General features: G+C 39.6%; 1 protein-coding gene across 4 annotated transcripts in view; it reads right to left on the minus strand.

Annotated features, from left to right (window-relative positions):
• The window catches only part of LOC137952259 (nuclear-pore anchor-like), a 90,348-nt gene that overhangs the window by 141 nt on the left and 65,624 nt on the right, over nt 1-24,583 (minus strand). For 3 of the 4 annotated variants that reach the window (XM_068799372.1, XM_068799373.1, XM_068799371.1), the window contains exons 35-49: nt 24,090-24,248; nt 23,954-24,007; nt 23,685-23,798; nt 16,836-16,913; nt 16,579-16,728; nt 16,421-16,492; nt 16,157-16,312; nt 15,994-16,047; nt 14,420-14,591; nt 14,274-14,338; nt 14,106-14,192; nt 13,829-13,891; nt 2,341-2,500; nt 506-1,803; nt 3-324 (exon numbers count right to left, since the gene is read on the minus strand). In XM_068799372.1, coding sequence (XP_068655473.1) covers nt 277-324; nt 506-1,803; nt 2,341-2,500; nt 13,829-13,891; nt 14,106-14,192; nt 14,274-14,338; nt 14,420-14,591; nt 15,994-16,047; nt 16,157-16,312; nt 16,421-16,492; nt 16,579-16,728; nt 16,836-16,913; nt 23,685-23,798; nt 23,954-24,007; nt 24,090-24,248 — 2,730 coding nt within the window. In that variant the 3' untranslated portion in view covers nt 3-276. Of the gene's footprint in view, nt 1-2; nt 325-505; nt 1,804-2,340; nt 2,501-13,828; nt 13,892-14,105; nt 14,193-14,273; nt 14,339-14,419; nt 14,592-15,993; nt 16,048-16,156; nt 16,313-16,420; nt 16,493-16,578; nt 16,729-16,835; nt 16,914-23,684; nt 23,799-23,953; nt 24,008-24,089; nt 24,249-24,583 lie in introns of those variants that run through there. The other variant, XR_011112205.1, reaches the window with a different exon arrangement.

Here is a 24,583-nt window from a genome sequence, read left to right on the forward strand (position 1 = left end):
CAGATGTCATTTACATTAGCAAAGTTTCAGCTATAAAAAAACAGAGATTATATGACATTTGAAGTTCTAAGAAATAGACCTATATCACACAAAAAAGAGTATCTGCAAAATACTCTTACTCACATACTTCTTCCAGTTGTCTGTAAATTCTCCAGGTCGAGCTCTGACTCCGTGGCATGCTGGTATGAAAACCACAGACCTCTCCGTTGTAAGATTCAATTATGTCTAGGAACCTCCAATTCCAATCTTGACTCAACCTTACTCTTTTTCCCTTGCCTACCCTCGCCCTCGCCCTCCTCGTACACCTCTTCCTCGTCCGCCAGGCTGGAAATACCAACATGAACCACATACATCAATTTAAATTGTCATAATTATAGATTTTTCATCTTTCTGAACAAGTTACCAGTCAAAATTACCAGGATAAAAAATCCATAATGAAAGAGAAAAATAAACAAATCAAGCACTACGAGCCAGCAACAATATGTAAGGTAGAGCATGTTTGCACCTTCACTAGTGTTGGAGCTCTACCACGACCTCTTCCTGGACTAGGATTCAGTACTCCAGCTCGTCTAATTGCAGCATTCTCTCTAGCTCTTTCACCCAAGTTTACAATTCTCCGAACAGGTGGATTTTCCTTTTCTTCTATCTCCTTCACAGGGCTTCTGGGAATAGACTGTTTGAGAGAGACACTCTCTGAAACAAAACTTGAGGATGATCCATCCCCACCACCAGAAGAAACTAGTGGGCTCTGCTGAGAGGACTCCAAGACAGAACTGTTGTTGTTATTGCTTGGTTTATCATCACTAGACTTATCTCCGCCTTCATCAGCCTCTTCAGTAGCATCTCCATGCACGTTCTTCTCACTTTGAACAACTTCGAGAGGCAGCATCTCGGCAGTAGCATCCCCCATAAGTGGTTCAACCTGGCTATCTCCAGCTTCCATGTCATCTAAACTACTCAAACTATCACCACCCTCTTGCTGCTCAGCTCCCTCAAAGACAAACTCACCCTCTTCCTTCTCACTCTCCACTTCCATGATAGAGTGCTGTGGAACAGGCACATCAACACCCTTAGGATCCCCATCAGGAGACTCCTCTGCTTGTCCTGGCTGCTCTACTAAAAATTCTTCTACTACTAATACAGATTCACTTTCCAAGTCACCTTCGTGTGACCCAGCTAACGGATCTTTCACATCCTCCACCATATCTGTTGGTTCTTCCATCGCCCCATCTTTTGTAGCTTCAGCTATCTCCTCATTTGAAGCTGGCATTATATCACCCGTGGCTTCACCAGACTCCTCCACAGGTAAGGACTTTTCGCTAATTTCAGAAGACTGAACCTTCGACTGTTCCCCCATAAAAGCACCTTCTGAAGGCCCCGCCATACCTTTGGTCTTCTTTGCAACAGGTTCACCATCAGTGCTCTCTTGCTCAGGAGTCCCTTCTCGAAATTCTGAGGCAGTGGAAGAAGCCAGGCGCTTACGTTCAGATGGAACATGGACCAAACTGGTAGGATCTCTATATGGCTCTGGTTCATGAGATGGCCCAGGCTTTGTCTCCTCAACTGTGGTGGCCCCTTCTATCACAGTAGGCCCTTCCATCATTGGTGTCTCGACATCATTGCTTGGGTCTTGAGTACGCTCCAGCTGAGGACGGAGTAACCTTCGTCCTGTTTTCCGAGTTTCAGTACTAGGCTTTGGCACTAGAGCCCGTTTCTCTCTTTCATCTATGGGCTTAGCTTGCAAAGACCCTGCTGCAGCTACTGCCGCTGGATTCTTGTTAATGAGATTTTGGACTTGATGACCTGCAAAAACAAACGAGGTTAACACCTTAGTCCTTAGAGAAACCTTTTCTTTTATGTTTCAGTTTCATGCTTTACATGCATAAATGCCAAGAGCTCAGCAAAGGTGGAATAGGCAATTCTCAAAGGGGCCAAGAGAGAGCAGGATTTCTCCACTAGAAGATAAAAAAATTTCCCCAAAATGGTCAGCCCTGGGCGCTTTCCCTTAGAGCTTTCACTGCAATAACCTCTCTCTCCCATTTTTTATAATTTATTTATCAGGAGCTGCAAGTTATTATAACCATGATTAACAATTTCAAATCATTCCTCTCAATCCAAATTCTTGCGAGAAGTATATTTATTTATCTTTACTCCCTAGTATTCAGCAGATAATGTGGATACATCAAAAGACGGATCGAAAATTAAGTATAGCTGAAACAATTAGTAAAACAGTTAATATAACAAATAAATAACATAAAAGTGTAACTGAACAATAGGACAACAATTAGTATAAACTAATACTTAAAAATACAATTGATATCTGATAAAAAAAAGACATACCTGCAAGCCCTGCTGCTGTATCCACAGGAGAAGCTGCTGCGGCATCATTTAAAGCAGATTGTGCTGCTTCTTCTAAATCATCTACAGCTGACATGTATGCGGTTGCTTGCTCATTTAAGCCAATCTCAACAGGAAGCTCAGTTGCCAATTTTCCACTAGTCTGTGAGTTAAAGGTTAGCAGGATCAGAATCTTAGATAAAAAATAGACCAGTTTACAAGCAAAGATACACTCCACATAGTAAGCTAGTCTGACCACTGACAAAAAGCATGTGAAAAGCCCAAAGAAATCTACAGGAATGAAAAATATAAATCTGAAGATTACATGGAACATCAGAAAGCAATACGAGAGATAAGGTGAGAAATAAAGAATAAGAGAAGCAATTCAGAGCATAAGAAATGGATAACGAGAGGAATAGGGTTAGACCTGTTCAACAGGTCGATCCCCTCTTTCATTAAATAATCCCCTCCAAGACATGCATGATACTTAAGCTATATTTAAAGAGATGTTAGTAAAGAGAGAAAAACACCTTATTGACAATACACTACTTCTAACACCCCCCTAAGCTGGAGTATAAACATCATGCAAACCCAGCTAGTGACACATCAATACAAATTGTTTTTAAGACAAGAGTTTAGTAAAGACATCACCCAGTTGGTCTTCAAACATCAGGAATAAACAGAGTCAGATTTATATGTGCTAGCTGCTTTCAATGAAAAATTCACAGCTTAATTGTCGCACCCATCTTCATATGGTGCTCCACTTGAAAACTAAACTCCAGCAACATAGAATTTTCCACATCACAACGCTCCATTCAGCACTTGATCATGCTACTTGTAAAATTACAAAGAAAAGAGAGTTGAGAGAGAAGTGAAAAGAAGAAGAAAGGAGGGCGTGAGAGAAGAGCGTAAGCAGCTCATGATGGGGTCAAGTCACGAGCCCATCTTGGTGTTATTAACTTAAGTGAGTAGGAAACGAAATGACCTCTCTACCCCTTATAAAAGAAATCTTTATATCTTCATAATTACATGTCAAAATACTATGAAATTAGACCATAGACTAATATAAACATGTTGAATCTACTGGTGCCCTCACAGATACATAGACACTATGGGAAATGACCAAAATACCCCTTAAATTATATTTAACACCCCCCCCTCATGATGGAGCCCCTTAAATTATATTTAACACCCCCCCTCATAATGGAGCATATATATCTAGAAAACCCAACTTGTTACAAAACGTCCCAAACTCACATCTACCTAATGTTTTAGTGAAGAAATCATCAACCTGATCACATGATTGAACATAGGGAGTGGTAACTTCCTTTTCCATTACTGCATTTCGAACAAAGTGATAATCCACTTCTGTATGTTTGGTCTTCTCATGAAATACTAGGTTACTCATAATAAAAATGGCAGAATGATTGTCACAATACATCGTCATAAGTGCATCAACATCCAAACTCAACTCATTAAGAACTGAATAAACCCATTTCAACTTACTAACTGTATCAGCCATAGCTCTACACTTAGCTTCTGAACTAAAGTGGGCCACTATGCTTCATGCTTTTCTAGCTCACTAGGTTGTTTCCCCCAATAATACACACAACACTCTAACATAATCACCATATGAAAAAAACTTCTATTTTTACGTGATTGTGAGGTTTAAAAAACAAAACTTTTCTAGGTGACCCCTTTAAGTACCTCAGGATTCTTTGAGCAGCTTTTAAAAGAACTGTGCGTGGGTGTTCAAGAAACTGGCTCTTTGAGTACCAACCTACAAAATACAATTTTATCTTTGAGCAGCTTTTAAAAGAACTGTGCGTGGGTGTTCAAGAAACTGGCTCTTTGAGTACCGACCTACATAATATAATTTTATCTTTGAGTTCATCATTGCTCTCACCATGAAGGTCCTTTCCAACTTCCATGGGTGTTTCTACGGGCTTTGCACCAAATAGGCCATACTCTTGCAGCATGTCAATAACATATTTTCTTTGTGTTAACACAATACCAGCCTTACTTCTAACAAACTTCTATTCCAAGGAAGTATTTCAAAGAACCCAAACCTTTAGTTTAAAAATGTTTAGCTAGATGCTGCTTTACTTCTTCAGTACCTTTGCATATCGTTGCCTAATAAAATAATATAATCAACATATACAAGAAGAACTACAATTGCAAATGACCTTTTCAAAGTATGATCACAGTAACTCCACGAGAACCCAAAGGACATCACTGCTTGGCTGAATTTCTCAAACTATGCCCTCGGACTCTGTTTAAGCCCATAGATTGCCGTCTTCAGTTTACATACCTGTTTCGTCTTCCCCAAAGGCAACATACCTAAGAGGTTGCTTCATATAAACTTCCTCTACTAAATCACCATACAAGAAGGCATTTTTAATGACGAGTTGGAAAAGTAGCCTATTCTTATTAATCACACTAGATACAAGGATACAAATAGGTGTCAATCATGTAATTGGGGAGTGTTTGAAAAACGTCAATGCCGTACATCTAATACCCTTTAGCAACTAATCGAATTATATCGTTTAATAGATCCATTTGCTCTATATTTGATTGTGTATACCCAACGACAGCCCAAAATGGTAGCACCAGAAGGAGCATCACATAAAGTCCATGTACCCCTATCAATCATCTCAACATCCATAGTCTGCTTCTACAAAGGAGACATGAGAGCATCCTACACAAAATAATGAATAATACAGGAAGATAATGATAAAGCAAACTGCCAATACCTGGTAGATAAGATGTCAAAGGAAACATAATGAGACAATCGATGACCAGTAGATAAACGAACTCATTTACAAAGAGCAATAGAGAGATGTAAATCAACTACCTCAAGATCTGAACGCAAAGAAGATATTGGAACCTACTTGCTGATAATGTTGCCATTGCTGATATACCTGCAAGGGCTTCTTCGTAGTGACAAATTGTGGTGGACTAAAACATATCTTCTATAGGAGTAGAGCAACAATATTTGGGAGCTGAGACTAATGGAGGACACACTGCATCAAAGGTAGGAAAGAAGGGTACTTCCTAAAACAATGTCACATCAACAAATACAAATGTTTTCCTAAGAGAGACAATAACATTTGTATCCCTTCTGTGTTCGAAAATAACCCCAGAAACACACTTAACTGCACAACTGTTTATCTGAAGAGGTACCAAAAACAGAGGCAAAAAAGACACAAAAATACAAGACATAGGAAATAATTTAGCGGAAGGATTCAACAGTTGAAGAGGAATTTTACACCCAAGTATAGATGAGGTCATTTTGTTGATAAGAAAACAAGCAGTAAACACAACAACTCCTCGATATGACTTAGGTACATGCATATGAATAAGCATTGTTTGTGCCACTTCTAACAAATGTTGATTCTTACGCTCAGCTACTCGACTTTGTTGTGAAGTAAAAACACAAGATGACTAATGAATAACATGTAGTAATCTTATGATTCATGAGTTCTAATTCATTGTTAGTACATTGAATCTGAAAAGATACACCAAACTGAGTTTTTATTTCATTATAAAAAAATTTGAAACATATTGAATACTTGAGACTTCTCTTGCATGAGATACACCCAACCAGTGCGACTACAATCATCAAGAAACAAAACAAAAGTATTTGTAGAAAAAAATACTAGAAATTGGATAAGGTCCCAATATATTAGAATGAAAATTTATTTTCAAACTTATTGTTCTCCGTCTGACTCAATGGAAAACTGTTCCGATGGTGTTTGCCCAACTGACGTGATTCACATTGAAAAGATAAGCTTGAAGGAAACGTAGGAAATAGTTGTACCAACTTCACTGGGAAAGATGACCAAGCATACATGCCACTAGAAAGGTGAAACTATAGCATGAAAAAAAGGTGACAATATCTATGACAAGTCTTCGAAGTGGTACAATCCACCTTTCACGCATATAACCAATCATCTTGCTCGTCATGATATCTTGGAAACACAATGAGAAAGATAGAATGTTACAAAAATAATTCATAGATTTGGTGACTTGACTAACATACAATAGTTTTTTTTTTTTTTAAATGATGCTGATTTTTATTTGAAAGAAAGGTGTGAATATATTGCAAAAAGAGAGAGAATACAATACCTAGCTAAAGTGGCCTTCCACCACAACTAGCTGTTGGAGGGAAACGCCTTGTTTAGCTTGAATGTTAGCTAAATAATTAGCAGATCTTGGAATATGATTCCACTTACAATGTATTTGGGAAATTAAAATACATATATCCTCATATAACTCCCAATGCCGCCAAGGAGGTTTTGAAGGCAAATGACGCTGATTTTTATTAAGGCAAAAACTCAAGAGAGCATATTACAAGGGAGGGAAACCTTCCCAAACAATGAGAAATTGCTGGGAGGTTCCGGATTTTGCCAATTTATCAACCAAAGAGTTGGCTGATCTAGGAATGAGATTCCAATTACAAGGCGTAAAAGATACAATGTCAGCAATACTATCAGTGATGGGCCAGTGGCGCCAAGGGGGGAGGTTGTCCTTGGAACACCAACTAATAACCGTCTTCGAGTTGCCTTCAATGATTAACTTGCCATGGAGACGATCCCTGAAGATTTGGAGGCCGAACAACAGAGCACTAACTTCAGCAGTATTAGAATTAACAATGCCCACCGAACCAGCATAAGAAATAATAAGGTCTCCATTGTGACCTCTGAACACACCACCTCCACCTGCTGGACCAGGACATCCAATAGCACTACCATCAAAATTCAGTTTTATGCAGTCGCAAGGGGGAGGATCTCAGATAACCATTCTTGGAGCTCTGCTGGGGCCAGACATGTGAGCGATGAAATTCCAATTTTCCTGAAGGGAAACCCCCGAATTTTTTATTTTTTTATTTTTTATAAAGATGTAATCCATTAAAAAGGCAAAAAATTACAAAGAGATAGGGAGCAAATCCCTAACAACAAGATGTTGAAGAGATGCTCCCTACTTGGCAAGCACATCTGCTGCCGAATTTGCAGATCTCGGAATGTGAGACCAAATACAAGAAAATAATGTGGTAATCTCTAAAATCTCCTGGAAAATTTTCCAATGCCTCCATGGCGGAAAGGAAGTGCCATGGCCCCATCCAATGACTACCTTAGAATCCCCTTCAATGTGAATTGGGCCATTGCATTTATCTTTGAAAATCTGGAGCCCATTGAGAAGATCATGTAGCTCTGCAGATGTTGAGTCGGAGATGCCTAAAGGACCCGCATAAGAAATACACTGATTGTCAGATGAGTCCGAAATCACACCTCTGAAACCTGCGATCCCCGGATTGCCGAGAGAAGAACCATCAAAATTCAATTTTAAGTATCCAACCTTCGGGGGCGCCCACTCTTTCATAACTTGAATATTGGTCCCCAAATGCATCCTTGCTAGGTTGCTCCAGTTTCACGAATGGAAGTGCCCTTGAAAGAGCAGAAAGGCATTTTTGTCAGGAGCCAGGTGGATATTTGGCCTGTCACTTTTTCCGCTAAACTTTTCTCAGATTCAAATTTAGCCTCGAACCGCCTCCTATTCCGTTCATTCCAAAGCCCCCATGGCACAAAACTGGCACATGCTGATAGCATCATTTTACCTAGCCCAGGAAGGGGATAGCCATAGATTGACTTGCTAAAACAGAACAGATCTACAGAGATACATATTTGCAAACCCAATTTGCAAAAGATAAAGGTCCACACCTTCCAAGAATACTGGCATAATAGCAGGGCATGGCTGGCGGATTCTGCTTCAATGTTACAAAAAGGACATAGTAGGTCTATAGAGGGGTGACCCCTTCTTCGAAGCACATCCGCTGTAAGGATCTTATTTTGGCAAGCACTCCACATGAAGAATTTTACCTTTGGAGGGGAACAGAGACGCCACACAAAGTATATATCATGCTCGCTCTGCGTTGAGTCCCAACCATTAATGTATCTGTATGCAGATGCAACTGAGAATTTGCCGCTTTTGTCAGGCCACCATATTAGCTTGTCTGCATTAGAAGGCCTCATCCTGACATGATTCAAAGAATCCAGTAAATGACTTGCTTCCATAGCCTCTGTATCAGAAAGACCCCTTCGGGGATGGAGGCTCAAAACCCCCCTCGAAAGCATCTGCCACTGTTATCTCCCTTTGAGTGGAGATAAGAAAGAGACTACTAAAAGAGTTTCTCAACGGTTCCTGCCCTGTCCACCAATCGTCCCAAAATTTAAGAGACCTGCCGCTGCCCACAAAGAATCTACAAGCTGAGGAGAAATCCGGAAGAAGTAAATAAAGAGATCTCCAAATTGAGGATAGCCCTCTCCGATTTCCCCCGGACATCCACCATAAAGAATTCCAGCCCAACTTGGTACGAACCATATCCTTCCTAAGGTTTGATGAATTTGTGTTGAACTTCCATATCCACTTAAGAAGCAAGACTTTGTTCATTTCTTTTGATTTTCGAATCCCTAGTCCACCTAATTTCTTAGGTAAACATACTTCATCCCATCTAACCAGGTGATATTTAAAGGAGTCACTCGAACCTCTCCAAAGGAATCTTCTTTTCAATTTATCCATGGTTTTGCATACCGAAGACGGGCAAGGCATAAAGGACAACGCATAGTTTGGGATGCCAGCAATACATGACTTGAGGAGTATCAGTCTACCTGCTTTGCTGAGGAGCCACCCCTTCCAAATTGCTAACCGAGGTTCAATTTTTTTCCATCACCGGGTTTCATAAGTTCTGAGAAATACGCCCATGAAAGAGAGGGAGACCAAGATATTTTGCAGGAAGTGTAGTAGTAGAGTAACCAAATAAACTTGCCATCTCTGCAAGGTTCTTTTGGTCTACATTAAATCCTATGAGAGATGTTTTCCTCTAATTAACTTTCTACCCAGATGATATTTCAAAAAGTCCCAATACTACCTTTATTCTTCTAGCACTGTGCATATCTCCGACTCCAAAAATAATAGTATCGTCTGCGTACTGCAGAATCGGAATATTAAAAGCCCGGTGTAGACTTGATAGAGTGGCAAAATCCTTCTTTGTATGAAGCCAGCTCGAGATGAGGCCGGCAGCATGAGAAGCCGTGTTGTCTGGGGTGCTAGCTTTGGAGTACTAACATACAATAAATTGAGAGGAAATTTCGAAACTAATGGCACAAATTTAATAGACATGGATGGGATAGTGTGATATGACCGACTCCCTGAACATAGGACTCTAATCCATGGCAAGTGTAACATGTTTTACTAAAAAGGACTACCTCAAATTAGTAAACAAATAAGACATACTTGACATATGAGTAAAGGCACTTGAGTCAATTACCCAAGACGACATAGGAAGCACATGTGGGGCAAACATACTTGAACTGACAATAGTATTTGTAGGAAGTGGAGGTTGTGCAATAGATGCTGAAGAGGAAGGAACTAAAGTAGAAAACAGTTGAGCCATGCATTGTGCGAGTTGCTACATCTCATCAGGAGCTCCCACTAAAATACGAACGATGTGTCCGGTGAAGGGCTTAGAACTGTCATGAGTCAATGAGTTTGTGCAAGTGGGGTTCCCAAACTTAGCACAACACTTATCAGAGAAATAATTAGTGCATCCACAATGAACACACTTTCTATCACTCCTACCATCATTCAGGTCTTGTCCTCAATCAATGTTCTCTCTACCTCTGGCCTTAACCTTCCATCACAACCTCAAGCAGATTCTAAAAAGAATTAAATGCAGATACATTCCCAATTTTATTCTCTTTGCTTTCTTTGGACAAAATTGTTGTTTCTGCCTGCACAGCCCAGTTAAAAACTATTGAGAGTGAAGAAATATCATCTGATGCTAGCAAATGAATCCTGACTGCATCAAAATCTAGTCCCAATCCATCCAGGAACTTTATAAGATGTAGTTGTCTATGTTGCTTTCTAAGTTCCTTTTCACTGAAAAGATGGAACATGCTGATTTCTTGCAGCATGACTTGTAGTTCACTGTAATAATCAGTGACTGATCTTTCCCCTATCTTAAGACTGAAAAGTTTAGCATACAAGTCACATACATGAGATAAGTTACTCTCCTGTGCAAGTAATGATTCCAAGGATACCCACATTTCCTTGGTTGTCTTATAGTTCATGATTTGATTTCTTGATCTTGAGTCCAAACTGTTAACCTGACTGTCCTTGGCTTCCCAATCTCTAACAAATTTTGATTTCCTCTTGGCCTTAAGATAAATGCGGACTAACTTAGACCAGCTAAGATAGTTTTGTCCGTTCAATCGTTCTATGGTCATAAAAACAATATTTTTTTTTGAAATGATGATAATTTTATTTAAAAGAAAGGCAAGATACATCAAAGGAGGCCTCCCCTAACAACAAGAGATGGAAGGGGAGGGGGCCTAGTTTAGCACACAAATCAGCAGACGAATTGGGTGATCTAAGTACATGAGACCAAGTACAAGACATGGTGGATACAATGTCCAAAATACCAAGAAAAATCTGCTAGTGACGCCATGGGGGGGAAGGATGAAGTGGAGCACCATCCGATGATGACTTTGGAATCTCCCTCCACAATAAGGGGACCACTGAAGCAGTCCTGCAAAAATACGCAAGCCATGAAGAAGACCAGAGAGCTCAGCAGTGGTCGAGTAAGCAATTCTAAGAGGGCCAGAGTAAGAGAGTATGGCAGTGTCGCCCGGATAAAATATCACCCCGCCAAAGCCAGCCAAACCCGGGTTTCCAAGGCACCACCATCAAAATTCAACTTATAATGACCAGTGGGAGGAGGCTCCCAAACAGCAACTCGGCAGGGGGCAAAGGGGACGGATCCATGTAGAGATGAGTCCAAATTCTTTTAGCACATAAATCAGCAGCCGAATTTCCTTGTGGGAGTGATAATCTCACTAGAAACAGCCATTTAAAGTAAACAACAATCACTACAGTAAAAAATTCACTTCACTGCACAAAGACACTTGCACAGGTTATGTGGGCTTCACTTCGAAAAATAGGGTTAGCTAAAAAAAGCTAATATGTGACAGCCTTCCGGAGGATGAATCAACCAAAGATGACAAAATTAGAGCTGCGCACAGTGCAGATGGGTCAATCCCAAGATCAATAAACCCTCTTGCAGCAGTAATCAGTCATAAAACTGCCCAAACGATAGTAAAAACCATCAAACCCAGGTTATGACAGAGAGAAAACCAAAAACTCAAACTTGCACACCAGTCAAAATCAAACCTAGAAATCCCCTTTTCTGAGAGGGTGTTGTACCAATAGAAAAAGAGAGGATGCTTCATTAGCTTGAAATCAGGACCAGGTGCTTTGATACCATGTAAAATTATAAAGAAAAGAGAGTTGAGAAAGAGGAAAAGAAAAAAGAAGAAGAAAAGAGGTTTGAGAGGAGAGCATAAGCAGCTCTTAATGGGTTAAGTCACAAGCCCCATCTTGTTTTTATTAACTCGAGTGAAAGAGAATGAAATGACCTCTCTACCCTCATACAAGAACTCCTTATATCTTCATAATTACATGTCCAAATACTATGAAAATTGGACCATAGACGTATATAAACATGTTGAATCTACTAGTGCCCTCATTGATACATGCATACTCTTGAAAATAACCAAAATACCCTTTGCATTATATTTAACACCACTGCTATCTTTTTCTTACCCAACAAAACTTTTTTATGAGGAATGTATGCATTTCAATAATAATCTTATTGTATGGTTATGGTAGATATGCCTATTTCATTCCATTTAATCAATTTACAGTATAAACGCATATGACCGCCCCCTCCCTCCCTGCCATGTGGTAATGATTCCTTTGGCATTACGACCTTTACCACAATAATGGTGTCCATAGATCGAATAATTTTTGTGGATTGGATTTCACTTGATTGTCTATGACTCCATTGTGTGAGCTTATGGTAGAAGTTTCTTATAAATGTATCGACATTTTATTAAGTATTTTAATTAAAGTTATTTTCTTCTACCCTTTCCCAAGAGTCGATGACTATTCATAGCTATTACCACAACACCAAAGAAGTGTTTGACCCAAATGCTTTATTTAGGTCTTAGTTGATCTTGATCCTACATCAGAAGTATATTGGTTATTCTCCAATAACTGGATATTTTTCTATAAAGACTATTTTATTTCAACCAAATCCATTTTCTTCACTATGAATTCCAGTATCGATACGAATTCGAGTTCTTACTCTTCATATGTAACGGTATGAATATACCATACCAATTCATTATTTATGGATGATGAAATTCGTAAAATAAAAAAAGGAAGAATTTTTGGAAGAAGAAAATGGATAAATGAAGAAGAAAAAAGAAGAGGAGGGAACCACATGAAAGAGAAATTGTCTGGTTAATAGATCAGGTTCATCTCTAACCTCTTTTATTCATAACTTAAGTAATTGTAAGGCAAAAAGGAAATAAAGCCCCTATTCTAGTTATCTCACTTACAACCATCAAACAATAATAAGTGAAAATATGTGATTTGAGGAGAAAATAGAGGAGCAAAGTGGCATGGATGAACAAAAGCCTTGCTGCCTTGGAGACAGTGCTAGAAAGGCACGTCCTCCTCTTTTATAATCAGGGTTTTAAGTGAAAATTTATAAAAGGACAAAAATGCCCCTCAATACTAAAAAATACATAACTCCTAAAATACATGTCTAAATTGAATGAAAATTGAACAAGTGGTAAAGTAAAACATTGTCTATCTAATAGCTATACTATAAGACAAAAATTTAATGTAGGGACGTGAAAAATGACTAAAATACCCCTGGACTGGTATTTTAATACTCCCCCTCAAGCTGGATAGTAGATAAAAAATAATCCCAGCTTGTCACCGATGGACCTATGTTCACGTCTTCCCAAAGGCTTGGTAAATATATCTTCTAACTGGTCTGAAGATTTTGCATTAAGGAGTTATAACTTTTCCCTGCATAACTGCATTTCTAATGAAGTGGCAACCAACCTCTATATGTTTCGTTCTCTCATGGAATACAAGGTTGTTAGCAATAAAAATGGCTGCCTGGTTATCAGAATTCATAACCATAGGGTCAGATAACGTAAAACCAAATTTAAGAAGAACAGACTTAATCCACAGAAGCTTACTAACTGTGTGAGCCATTGCTCAATACTCGGCCTTTGCACTAGACCTAGCTACAACCGTTTGCTTCTTACTTTTCCAGCTTATCATGTTGCCTCCAACAAAACAGCAGTGTTAAAGAGAGAGAGAAAGATAAAAGAGAGAGGAATAGGGCTAGATCTGTGTTACCAACCGACCCCCCCACCCCCCCCCCCCCCCCCCCGCACCTCTATTACTGTCACTAAACGCATGCAAAATTACATAATCACCCTTCTACGCCAGCTATGCTTGAGAAGCTAATTAATTAAAGTGATCAAAATGCCCTAAACAAAAAAGTATATTCAAACTTTCAAAAAAAAAAAAAAAAATACAAAGATACATAATAAACCATATGAGGAAATACCTGCTGTTGGCTGTCTTTGGCAAGCTTATGCTTCTCAAGCTCTTCCATCACTTTCTCTCTCTCCTGAAGTGCAAAGCTGATTTAAAATACAAATAGGTGTTCATAGCATAAAAATTGCCATTCCAATAGTATAAATCCACTAATCATCTCTTAGGAGTTTAGAACATTGAAACTAACATATGTATCTCTTAGACATGAAATATACCATTTTTATATCAATAATTGATAGGAAAAATGAAAACAAGCCAATTACAATTTGACATGAAATAGGGACAACCTTCTGAACTTGAGTAACTTTAACTAAAACAATCTGTTCGACCTTCACCCGCCTTGTTTTCTCCCTTTCAAGAGTTCTCTCTAGTATCTGTTTTATAAGTGTCATTGAAAAACATATAAGAAGTGAAACAACTGACTGAGGACTTTGAGATAACAAGATAAAGAGTACCTGTATCCTGGTGTCCTTTTCTTTCATTGCTTGTTCACTGCTGGTATCTACTGAAGCCTTCTTACCTACATAGTACACCTATTATAAGAGCAAAGTACAGCATAGCTACCATTATTATGCTACATAATATCAGAAAGATGTTATACTTGGTCGAGAATCCTCAATCTGTTTAGTCAGAGATTGCCTCTCCTTGACTACATCTTCCATCTGTTTAAACAAAACATGTTTTTCATTTGTCATATCCTCTAACTGTTTTAAAAGTGTTTGCTTCTCCTTGTTAACTTCCTCCTTTTCCTTAGCCAGGATATCAGCTTTCTTCTGCAAAAAAATTAAAAGCACCTTGATTCATAAGGATAGAAATGTAACTGGTTCAAACTAGTGTGTCAAAGGAGATTGCTTAGAGAGCGAGATAAATCCCCAACACCAAGGTGGCCAAACACAGGCGGGATTTTACAATTCCATATAAAGGACAAGTTTCATGCACATCCAACAAGGAATATGAAAATTACTGTCACAAACATGAAAAAAAAAGAAACATAACTAACTCAGTGAAGTAGAAGTCGCAGTAGGGAATTATCCCTAATTCCAGGATTTTGATTCTCATAAGAATTTTTCATTCTAAATGTTTATGCCCAAGACAATAAGGATATAAAAAACAAGCCACATCTCTCTAATTTTCAGACTCTTTGTTCCTAAACTTTGTCTTCTCTTGCCAATAGCCCAAAGACCTAAGGTCATTTTATAGGCAGTACAAAGAATAGTTGACCAGTTTCCATAACACTGGGCTCAATCTCTTTGTTCCTAAACTTTGTCTTCTCTTGCCAATAGCCCAAAGACCTAAGGTCATTTTATAGGCTGTACAAAGAATAGTTGACGAGTTTCCATAACACTGGGCTCAATCCAGGTTAGTTGAACAAACTCAAAGATTTACTTGAACTAGTCAGGAAAATTCTTCATAAGTTGATAGTTTGGAATTCCATATAGGAAAAGTTTCATACTGCAAACGACAGATAGAGGACAGAATAGCTGGTGAGCATCTGGACTGGAATTTACAGGGTCTAGTAGTAAATTTCAGGAATTGGGTGTGCTCTAATTAAAAGACTTAGATTCTCAAAAATTCTTCTTTTATAAAAGTGATTGGGTTTTCAATAAGAATGTTTATCCTCAATATGTTAAACATACAAATGAAGAGCAACGTTTTACACTTTTCCTGAATTACACACTTTTGTTGTTTTTGTTTCGTCTTGCTCATAGCCTAGAGAGCTTAGGTCTTTCAATACACAAGCTAGTGAACCAGCTATACACACTTTCCCAGATGAACAAAGTAAAGGATTCACTTATTGTTAGAAGGTAAAAACTAACATTAGTTTAGTTTTGCAAAAAATCTACGACTAATAGTTAGGAAAATGCGTCCTAATTTTATCTAGTAATTTTGGGATGGACCATGGACCCCATTTTAACATATTCAGTCTACCATGGAGATTCCCTCAGCTCCCAATGGACTGCAGTTAGGGCCAACAAGCAAACTCATCTAAGACGGCTATTTATCATGCGGGTTTTAGAACATCTATTTCTCACTATACAAACAGAAAATAAGAAAAAGAAAATGAAACAGAAGGCAGACCCTGAAGTTGGATGTTATTCTCTTCTGTTTTTCAAACATTTATTTCTCATTATACAAACAGAAAATAAGAAAAAGAGACTGCAACAGTTTGCAGACCTTGATGTTGGATGTTATCCTCTTGTGTTTTTCAACTTCTGCTTTTAGAACTGCCTGCAAGCAACAAAAAGGATGATGATCATCTCTACATTTGTGACCAACCTGTGTCATCATTTAGTCAAATATAAAAAATATAAATCAATTAAAAAATAAAAAAATCCACCTCAGCTTGGAGAGTATCATTTAGCCTCTTCTCTATTTCCAAAAGTCTAGATTGGCTGCTTGCAAGGCCTTCCTCCAGTTTGACTACCATTTCTTCTTTCTGATTAATAAGCTTCTTAGACTCTTCCACCTCTGCTTGTTGCTCTCCAAGTTTCAACTGAAAAATATGATTTGACAACCCCATGAAATATAAAGAACTTAAACACTGATATCGAACATAAATACAAATGCCAAAACATAAAGAAAAAGTAATAAATCAAAATACCTGCATGTTTTGATAATCTTCCTTCAAACGATCATAATCCTCCACGTCAATACCTTTAGTCCTCTCAAGCAACTTTAGTAAAAAACATATTAATTTTCTGAGAGGACAAATGAAAATAACAAAACAAACAACCTGTTATGAAGCTATCCAAGCAATACCTCAGAAATCCTGTTCTCCAAGTTAGACCTGTCTAAATTAAGCATTTCAGCTTCTTTTCTAGAAGCATCTAGCTCAGTTTCCTTCTCCATCAGCATACTGTTCAAATGATCAGCCTCTGCCTTAACCGTCTGAGAAATTTCCCGGAGTTTCTGGGAACCAAAAAAAAAAGTATTATCTGATGAGACATCAAGTTGCATTCATTGTCCAACAGCAGAGATATACAATAAGAAATACTTTCAATAAACACAACACAAACCTGGCATTCTTCAAAGTTGTGTTTGTTCTCCTCTCGGAGTTGAATATTGCTTTCACGAAGCAAATTCAACTCATTTACCTGAAAAAATTGTTTACAACAGGACTAGAAGTTATTGAAATGAAAAGTGTAGCATCAGCCAACTAAACACCTCATATTCAAATTCTGCTGAATCCTATGCCGGTGCCATCCATCAAAGTGGTAATAAACTTAAAAAGAAATAGAAAAGAAAGAAATCTTCAAGGAAGCTGAAAGAATATTTCTTAAGAAAAATAAAATATAAAAAAACATTGTCAGGGACAATAAAAGCATGTTTAAAAAACTAAAATCGCAAATATAGCTTGTCTTTACTATTAACATTGTCGAAGAGGAGATATGAAAGACTCTTACATGACTCTCATAGTAAGAAGTCTTATAGACCCAAAATTAATCTGGTGGAGTCTTATAGGAGGCTCGTAGAAGAGTCTCAATTTAAAGGTGTTTTAGTTATGTTAGTCTTCTATTTATGATGAGTTGTTTAATTGTGCTAGGACTTATCTTTAAGCGTTAAACTTTGGGTGTAATTGGGACAAGGGTACTTTGATTGTAATTGGACTCCATTACTTTCCTCTGTTATAAACAGGGGCTCATATACTCAAATTACAATAAATCAATGAAGTTTTTCTCAGTAGGTTCTATGAGTTGACTTGATCAACCCACAGAGATAATGTGATTTTTTTCTGATCTATCATTTCTAGTAGTTTAGGTTCATATTCTATCTTTTTTATCTCTTTTCAGTTCCAATACCTGTTTTTTTCTTGGCATTCGCACCTCCATACTGAGCTTTTCATATTGCAAATTATATATTGATGGAAAAAAATTCGAGTCTACTTTCCAAAACAAAACAAATTTTGGCAATCAGAGTTTTCCACAAAGAGAAATCAATATTTAAAGAGTTGATGACCAACACTCAAAAGATAAAACTTGAAGAGGAAGAAAGAAGAAAATGACAAAGTGATGCAGGAGACACTGAGCCAGATGATGCTGAATTGTCAGATAGCACGTTATTGGCTTTGAAATACCTCAAGTTGACCGATCAGCATAAAGAGGGTAATTAGTCGGATCTTTAGTCGGATCTTTTTATTGAACCCGGGTTGGACCAGACTTTTGAGGGTTTAGGTTTTGTTTTATATTGAGTTGTAGCCCGGGCTTGTCGGGGGCGTTGAGTTCTGTTTAAAACTCTGTTATGTGAACAGAGAGAAGAATTATTGATTTTGAAGATTGTGAATCGAACATCAGAGAGGTTTCTCTGTGTTTTAGGGGCAGATCTCTTGCGTTCCTCCCGTGAATCATCAACTTGATTGGCCTATAGGATAATCACTATCCTGTCCGGCGTCAGTTGGTATCAAAGCTTCAGGTTGGGGAAGAAGCTAGGTTTCGCCAGAGACGCTGCAGCGAGAAGCAGTTAGAAGGGTCGACGAAGACGATGCCGTAGCTGTCGCCGTCACCGGATTTACCGCTCGACGCTACTGCCGGAAGAACTCGGGATTTGACTGAGCAGAACTCGGGACTTGACCGAGCAAACCTCGGCACTTTACTGAACAGAGCAGTTGTTCGTGGCTGTTGCCGAAAGATAGGGATTCGGCAGGGACAGGGTTTGAGATCGACGTCATCACTGCCGGAACTATCGTACGACATTGCCGTTGCCGTCACCGTGGCCGGAACTGGTGTCGACAGAGTTAGCCGAACAGAACAAGTTCGGGACTTACCGAACATAGGGGCGCCGAAACAGAGGTTTCGTGGTGCCACAACAGGGGTTTGTCCGAGAGAGAAGAACCTCGTGCGAGAAAGGAGCACCTCGGGCTGCCGGAGAGGTCTCGATTTCGGAAAAAAGGGCATCGAAATCCTGATTCCGGGAGAAATTTTCCGTCAGCGTCGAGACATTTTCCAGAGCCGAGGCATTTTGTCAATTTCGTCAGCGTCAACGTCGAGACATTTGCTGAATTTTCTGCATTTCGTCAACTTTAGAAGAGGTTTCGAATTGGGGAAATCCCATTTTTTCTAAACATTCGGTTTGGGGCACTCTCGTTTCTAGGGGCGACGAGATTGACGCGTGACGCATATGCAGCGCCTTCCAGGGGTGAAATTTCGCCAGTTTCCATGGCTCGTGGTCGTGGTCGTAGTCGTAATGTTCAGGCTGTGACGTTTGAAGATTTACAGAGGCAAGTTGAGGAGTTAACCCAGCGTCCAATGGCGCAGTATTTCGGTGATTGTGAGATGGAAGATCACGATTCCGATGCCAGGTTCACACACCCATATCGCAATCATGCTCGATTCAGGGAGCACCGCGGTCAGGGGGATCGACCTGTAAACCTCGGTTTCAGAGTGACACTAGAGTTTTTTGGTACGTTATAGGCCGAAGGATTCGTCGATTGGTTGCATGAAATAGAACGTATCTTTGAGTATAAGGAAGTCCCAGATCGTGTCCAGGTGAAACTGGTTGCCATCAAACTCAAGGGCAGAGCATCTGCATGGTGGGAGGAGTTGAGGCGATCACGAGACCGGTAGGGCAAGGCCAAGATCACTGATTGGGAGAAGATGAAGACGAAGATGAAAGGTCACTTCCTCCCTTTCGGCTACACTCAAACCTTGTTTCAGCGACTTCATTTGTTGAGGCAAGCCCTGCGATCAGTGGATGATTACATGGAGGAGTTCTATCAGTTGATCGTCAGGAATGATTTATCTGAGACGGAAGAGCAGATGGTGGCACGGTATTTGGGGGGGGGGGGGGGGGGGGGGGTTACGACAGCCCTTGCAGGATGTCCTCAATCTTCACTCGTAGTGGACCGTTTCTGAAGCATACCAGCGTGCATTGGCTGTAGAAAAACAGCAGAACATGAGGCCCATGATCAGAAGTGATCAAAGTAGCCCACCAGCTCATCCTCCAGAATCTGTTCCTGCCCAGCAGCCTACACAAGGTATTCTAACTTACGTATTAGATGTTTCCGATGTGGTGAGCAAGGCCATAAGGCCACTGAGTGTAGAAAACCTGCTAGTCAGAAGGGCAGAAATCTTCTGATTGAGGAAGACGTGGTAGATGAAAATGAGGAGCTTGGTGAGCCTGTGTATGATGATGATGAGGATGGAGATGTGTTGTATGGTGATGGCCATGCGACTCTGGTTGTTCGTAAGAGTCTGTTGACTCCCCAGGGGGTTTCAGGGGATGATTGGCCGCGGACCAATATTTTTCACACGACCTGCACAGTTGTAGATACAGTCTGCAAAATGATCATTAACAATGGTAGTTGTGAGAATGTCGTGTCAGAAGAGAGTCCAGAAATTGCATTTGACGACAGATCGTCATCCCAAATCATACAAGTTGACTGGTTGACTAACGGCAATGAGGTAACAGTTGATAGGCGATGCCTCGTATCTTTTTCCATCAGCATAAAATATTTTGATAATGCTTGGTGTGATGTTGTCTCTATGGATGTTTGTCATGTCTTGTTAGGCCGCCCTTGGCAATATGATCGCCGTGTTATTCATGATGGGCGGAAGAATACATATTCCCTTAGCATCAAAGGGAAGAAGATTGTGTTGGCACCTCGTCGGGACAGACCCACTCCTACTCTGATAGCCGGTACTACTAACTTGCATTTACTGTCCAGGTTTTTAGTAGAGATTGAGTGTGGAGACGTAGAGGAGGATCTTCCTCGTGGACTCCCGCCTGAGCAGGCGAAGTTGGCCGTTCCCGCGAGTCATTTGAGGACTTCTGATTTCTTTAATGTCACACACTTGAGTCATTGTTTTATGGATTCCGGTGAAGCTATTGTGAACTCGAGGGCTAGTTTTTTCCAACCCAAGGCGACTGATGCAAGAGACACCGAGCCAGATGATGCTGAATTGTCAGATAGCACGTTGTTGGCTTTGAAATACCTCAAGTTGACCGATCAGCGTAAAGAGGCTCTGAATTAGTCGGATCTTTTTACTGAACCCGGGTTGGACCAGACTTTTGAGGGTTTAGGGTTTGTTTTATTTTGAGTTGTAGCCCGGGCTTGTCGGGGGCGTTGAGTTCTGTTTAAAACTCTGTTCTGTGAACAGAGAGAAGAATTATTGATTTTGAAGATTGTGAATCAAACATCAGAGAGGTTTCTTTGTGTTTTAGGGGTGGATCTCTTGCGTTCCTCCCGTGAATCATCAGCTTGATTGGCCTACAGGATAATCGCTATCTTGTTCGACGTCACAAAGCTTCAAAGGAGATGGATGTCTCAACTGTAAATTTCACGAGAGAGGTGACACATCAGTATTAAAAGCAATAGATTGTCCTTTCAGGGGTTTCCCTTCGGGAAAATTGGAATTTGATCGCTCACATGTCTGGCCCTAGCAGAGCTCCTAGAATGGCTATCTGGGATCCTCCCCCTTGTGACTGCATAAAGCTGAATTTTGATGATAGTGCTATTGGATGTCCTGGTCCAGCAGGAGCAGGTGGTATATTCAGAGGTCACAATGGAGACCCCATTCTTTCTTATGCTGGTCTGGTGGGCATTGCCGATTCTAATACTGCTGAAGTTAGTGCTCTACTATTCGGCCTCCAAATCTTTAGAGATCGTCTCTATGGCAAGTTAATCATTGAAGGCAACTTGAAGACGGTTATTAGTTGGTGTTCCAAAGACAGCCTGCCCCCTTGGCGCCACTGGCCCATCACTGATAGTATTGCTGACATTGTATCTTTTTTGCATTGTAATTGGAATCTCATTCCTAGATCAGCCAACTCTTTGGCTGATAAATTGGCTAAATTCGGAACTTCCCAGCAATCTCTCATTGTATGGGAAGGATTCCCTCCTTTGTAATTTGCTCTTTTGAGTTTTTGTCTTAATAAAAATCAGCATCATTTCAAAAAAAAAAAAAATACAGTAGATTGTCATTTAAAAAAAGAGAGCAGTAGATTGATGTTAAGGAACAACATCTAGGTAGTAAAGCCATTCGCTCTCATCCTCAAAACTAATCACTTTCCTCATCTACATATCTTGAAACATAGAATGAGAAGAAAAAAATGTAATAGAACAATATCAAATTTGGTGAGTGGACTCACTGATAATAAATTGATAGGGAACCTTCAGACACATAGAACAAAAGACAAGGAGAGCTAAGGAGTGGGATATTCTACACCTTTTTGAAAATAGTGAATTTCATTCAAGGTGAGCCGAGAACAAAACAAAGACTAAGGAAGGGAATCTCCCTGAACAACGAGCAATTGGAGGGAGACGTTTGCTTAGCAAGAGAATAAGCTAAAGAATTAGCCAACCTCGTAACATGAATATAAAAACAGTCAAATAAATTCATAATATCAACAATATCATGAAAAGTTTTCCAGTGGTGCCAAGGCAGGTAAGACGGGAAAGAGCACTAACTAATGACAAATGTGGAGTCACCCACAATCAAAGCTTGCCGCTGAAGTGATCACAAAGATGATGACACCTTGAAGGAGCACATGAAGTTCAGCTGACCTTGAGTCTACCCACTAGAGTCTACCCAAAGGGCTGGTGTAGAAAGCCAAGAAGCACCATCACAATTTCTGATAACACCACCAATCCCGGCATTCCATGGGTTAACAAGAGCGCTTCCATCAAAGTTAAGCTTAAAAAATCCAGTAGGAGGGGTCCATTGCATCATGGCTACAAGCTTTGAAGGGAGAAACATCTGAGTTAAAGTACCCCAATTATCATGGAGGGGGACCATTCAAACACTGGAATTCCTTTTTTGTGTGGATCCAATAAGTAATTAGACTAGAGATACGGCTGGAGACCCCTTCGACAATGGAAGCCTCTTTTTTTTAAGAAGAAGAGTGTCTATATTACAGCAAAGAAAATTACAAATCAATGGGGCCCTCCTATAACTACAAGTGATTGGAGGGAGGTCCCATGCTTAGCAAGCTTATCAGCATATGAATTAGCAGATCTTGGGACATGGTTCCAAGAACATAAAATTATAGACAAAATATCCAAAATTTCATATAATACATCCCAATGACGCCAAGGCGACGTAACATAAGAAGCACACATCCGATCACCACTTTAGAATCTCCTTCAATGATCAACATGCCATGGAGGTGATCCCGGAAAGGGATGAGATCATGTAGGAGACCAAAAAGTTTGGCTGAAGTAGAGTCAGAGATGCCTAAGGGGCCCTCAATGGAAGTCTTATTGTTAAATCTACGTTTATTCCTTGTGTGCAATGCAAGCTGAAAGAAGGATCTTCCCAAGGGCCAAAATGTGCGTACCATAGAACAATTGACTAATAGAAAAGAGCAGCTTGGGACATAAATTTGGAGCCCAATTCTGCTAAGAAGATTTGTCCAAACTTCCCAGGTTAAGAGAAGATGATTGAACTCAGCCAGATCGGAGCCACAAAAAGGGCAGTGAATATGCAGTGCCTAGTTTCCTCTTCTCAAAAGAAGACTTGCTGTTAGGATACCATGTAAAATTATAAAATTATAAAATTGAGAGAAGATAGAGAAGAGAGAAGATGGGAGAGAGGAATATGGAGGAGAAGGTCGTATGGATGCAGCACCTTCACTAAGGGAAAAAATCGACCCTCAGATCTCTTTTTATAAAACATAAGTTAGTCATTACAAAAAGACACATGTATCCCTCATGACTTATTTTCCTCTTTCTCATTCCAATACTCATTCTCTTTCTCTTCGTGTTAAATTAGCCAGCCCTTATTCCCATAACATCTGATGACTTTTCAACATAAATAATATTTCATACTTTTCACAAAAGGAACCACTCAACAAGTGAATTAAAAAAACATGCACAATTATGAAAAAAGTGCAAATTGGAGAGGGAGTTGCAAACTACAAAAGAAACACACCTGAAGCTTGAGAGACTTGAACTCTTCATCCGTAAACAATGTTTTCTGAGAATTTGAACGCTCAGCATGAAGTAAGGCTTGGGCAGTGTCAGCCGCTTTGAGAGCACTCTCAAGCTAATATTGACAGAAATCATTTTTTCATTACATTCTTTCCGTGCTCATATTCCATAAACAATGAAGAGAAAACAGACATACAAGTTCACAGTTGACAAATGCTAATAACACTAAAAGACCAACGACATTGACTATCGAACAAAGAGAGAGTTTACATGAGATTGTAACCGCAGCTTTTCTTGTTTAAGCAATGATACTTCAGTTTCTGCCTGCATAATAGACAGATAAAACATTATAGATGGCAACAAACAACATATGATATATGCGAGAAAAAGTGACAAAAAATCTTACTATCTCCTTTGATCTCCGAAGATAACAAATAACAGTCTGTAGTTCATCACCCCCTTGCACATCCAGATCAGAGCTTGCAGAGGAAACTCCAGCAGACATCCGTTCCTTCTCAGCCAATTTAGTATGCAATGCTTCTAAGCGACTATGCAGAATCTTATTCTGATAGGTTGAGGCATGATGCAGCCAGAGATGTCAAACATCATAAAAATGTAAAACTATTCTAAAATTGCCAATTTTCTAAACTTCTATAAGAGCCACAGAGAAAAAGGCGCAGATCCATAAATCCTAGTATTGGAATGAACCAGATTTTATCCCAAATGATTAACCACTTAGGAGCCCTATTACTCGACATTATAACCCAATTATTTTTCTTAACACTTCTGAATGCGGGATATTTTCCCACATTACTCCCCTCTTGTCTAGGCTTACAAATAACGAGCCTGAGATGTGGGCACAAACTCCCACCTTATAGATCCCACATACATAGATATCCT

Source organism: Aristolochia californica, unplaced genomic scaffold (genome assembly GCF_029961685.1).
Source record: "Aristolochia californica isolate CCGP_79_NKW_82.1479 unplaced genomic scaffold, dmAriCali1.0.hap1 SCAF_15, whole genome shotgun sequence".
In the NCBI taxonomy this organism is placed as follows: domain Eukaryota; kingdom Viridiplantae; phylum Streptophyta; class Magnoliopsida; order Piperales; family Aristolochiaceae; genus Aristolochia; species Aristolochia californica.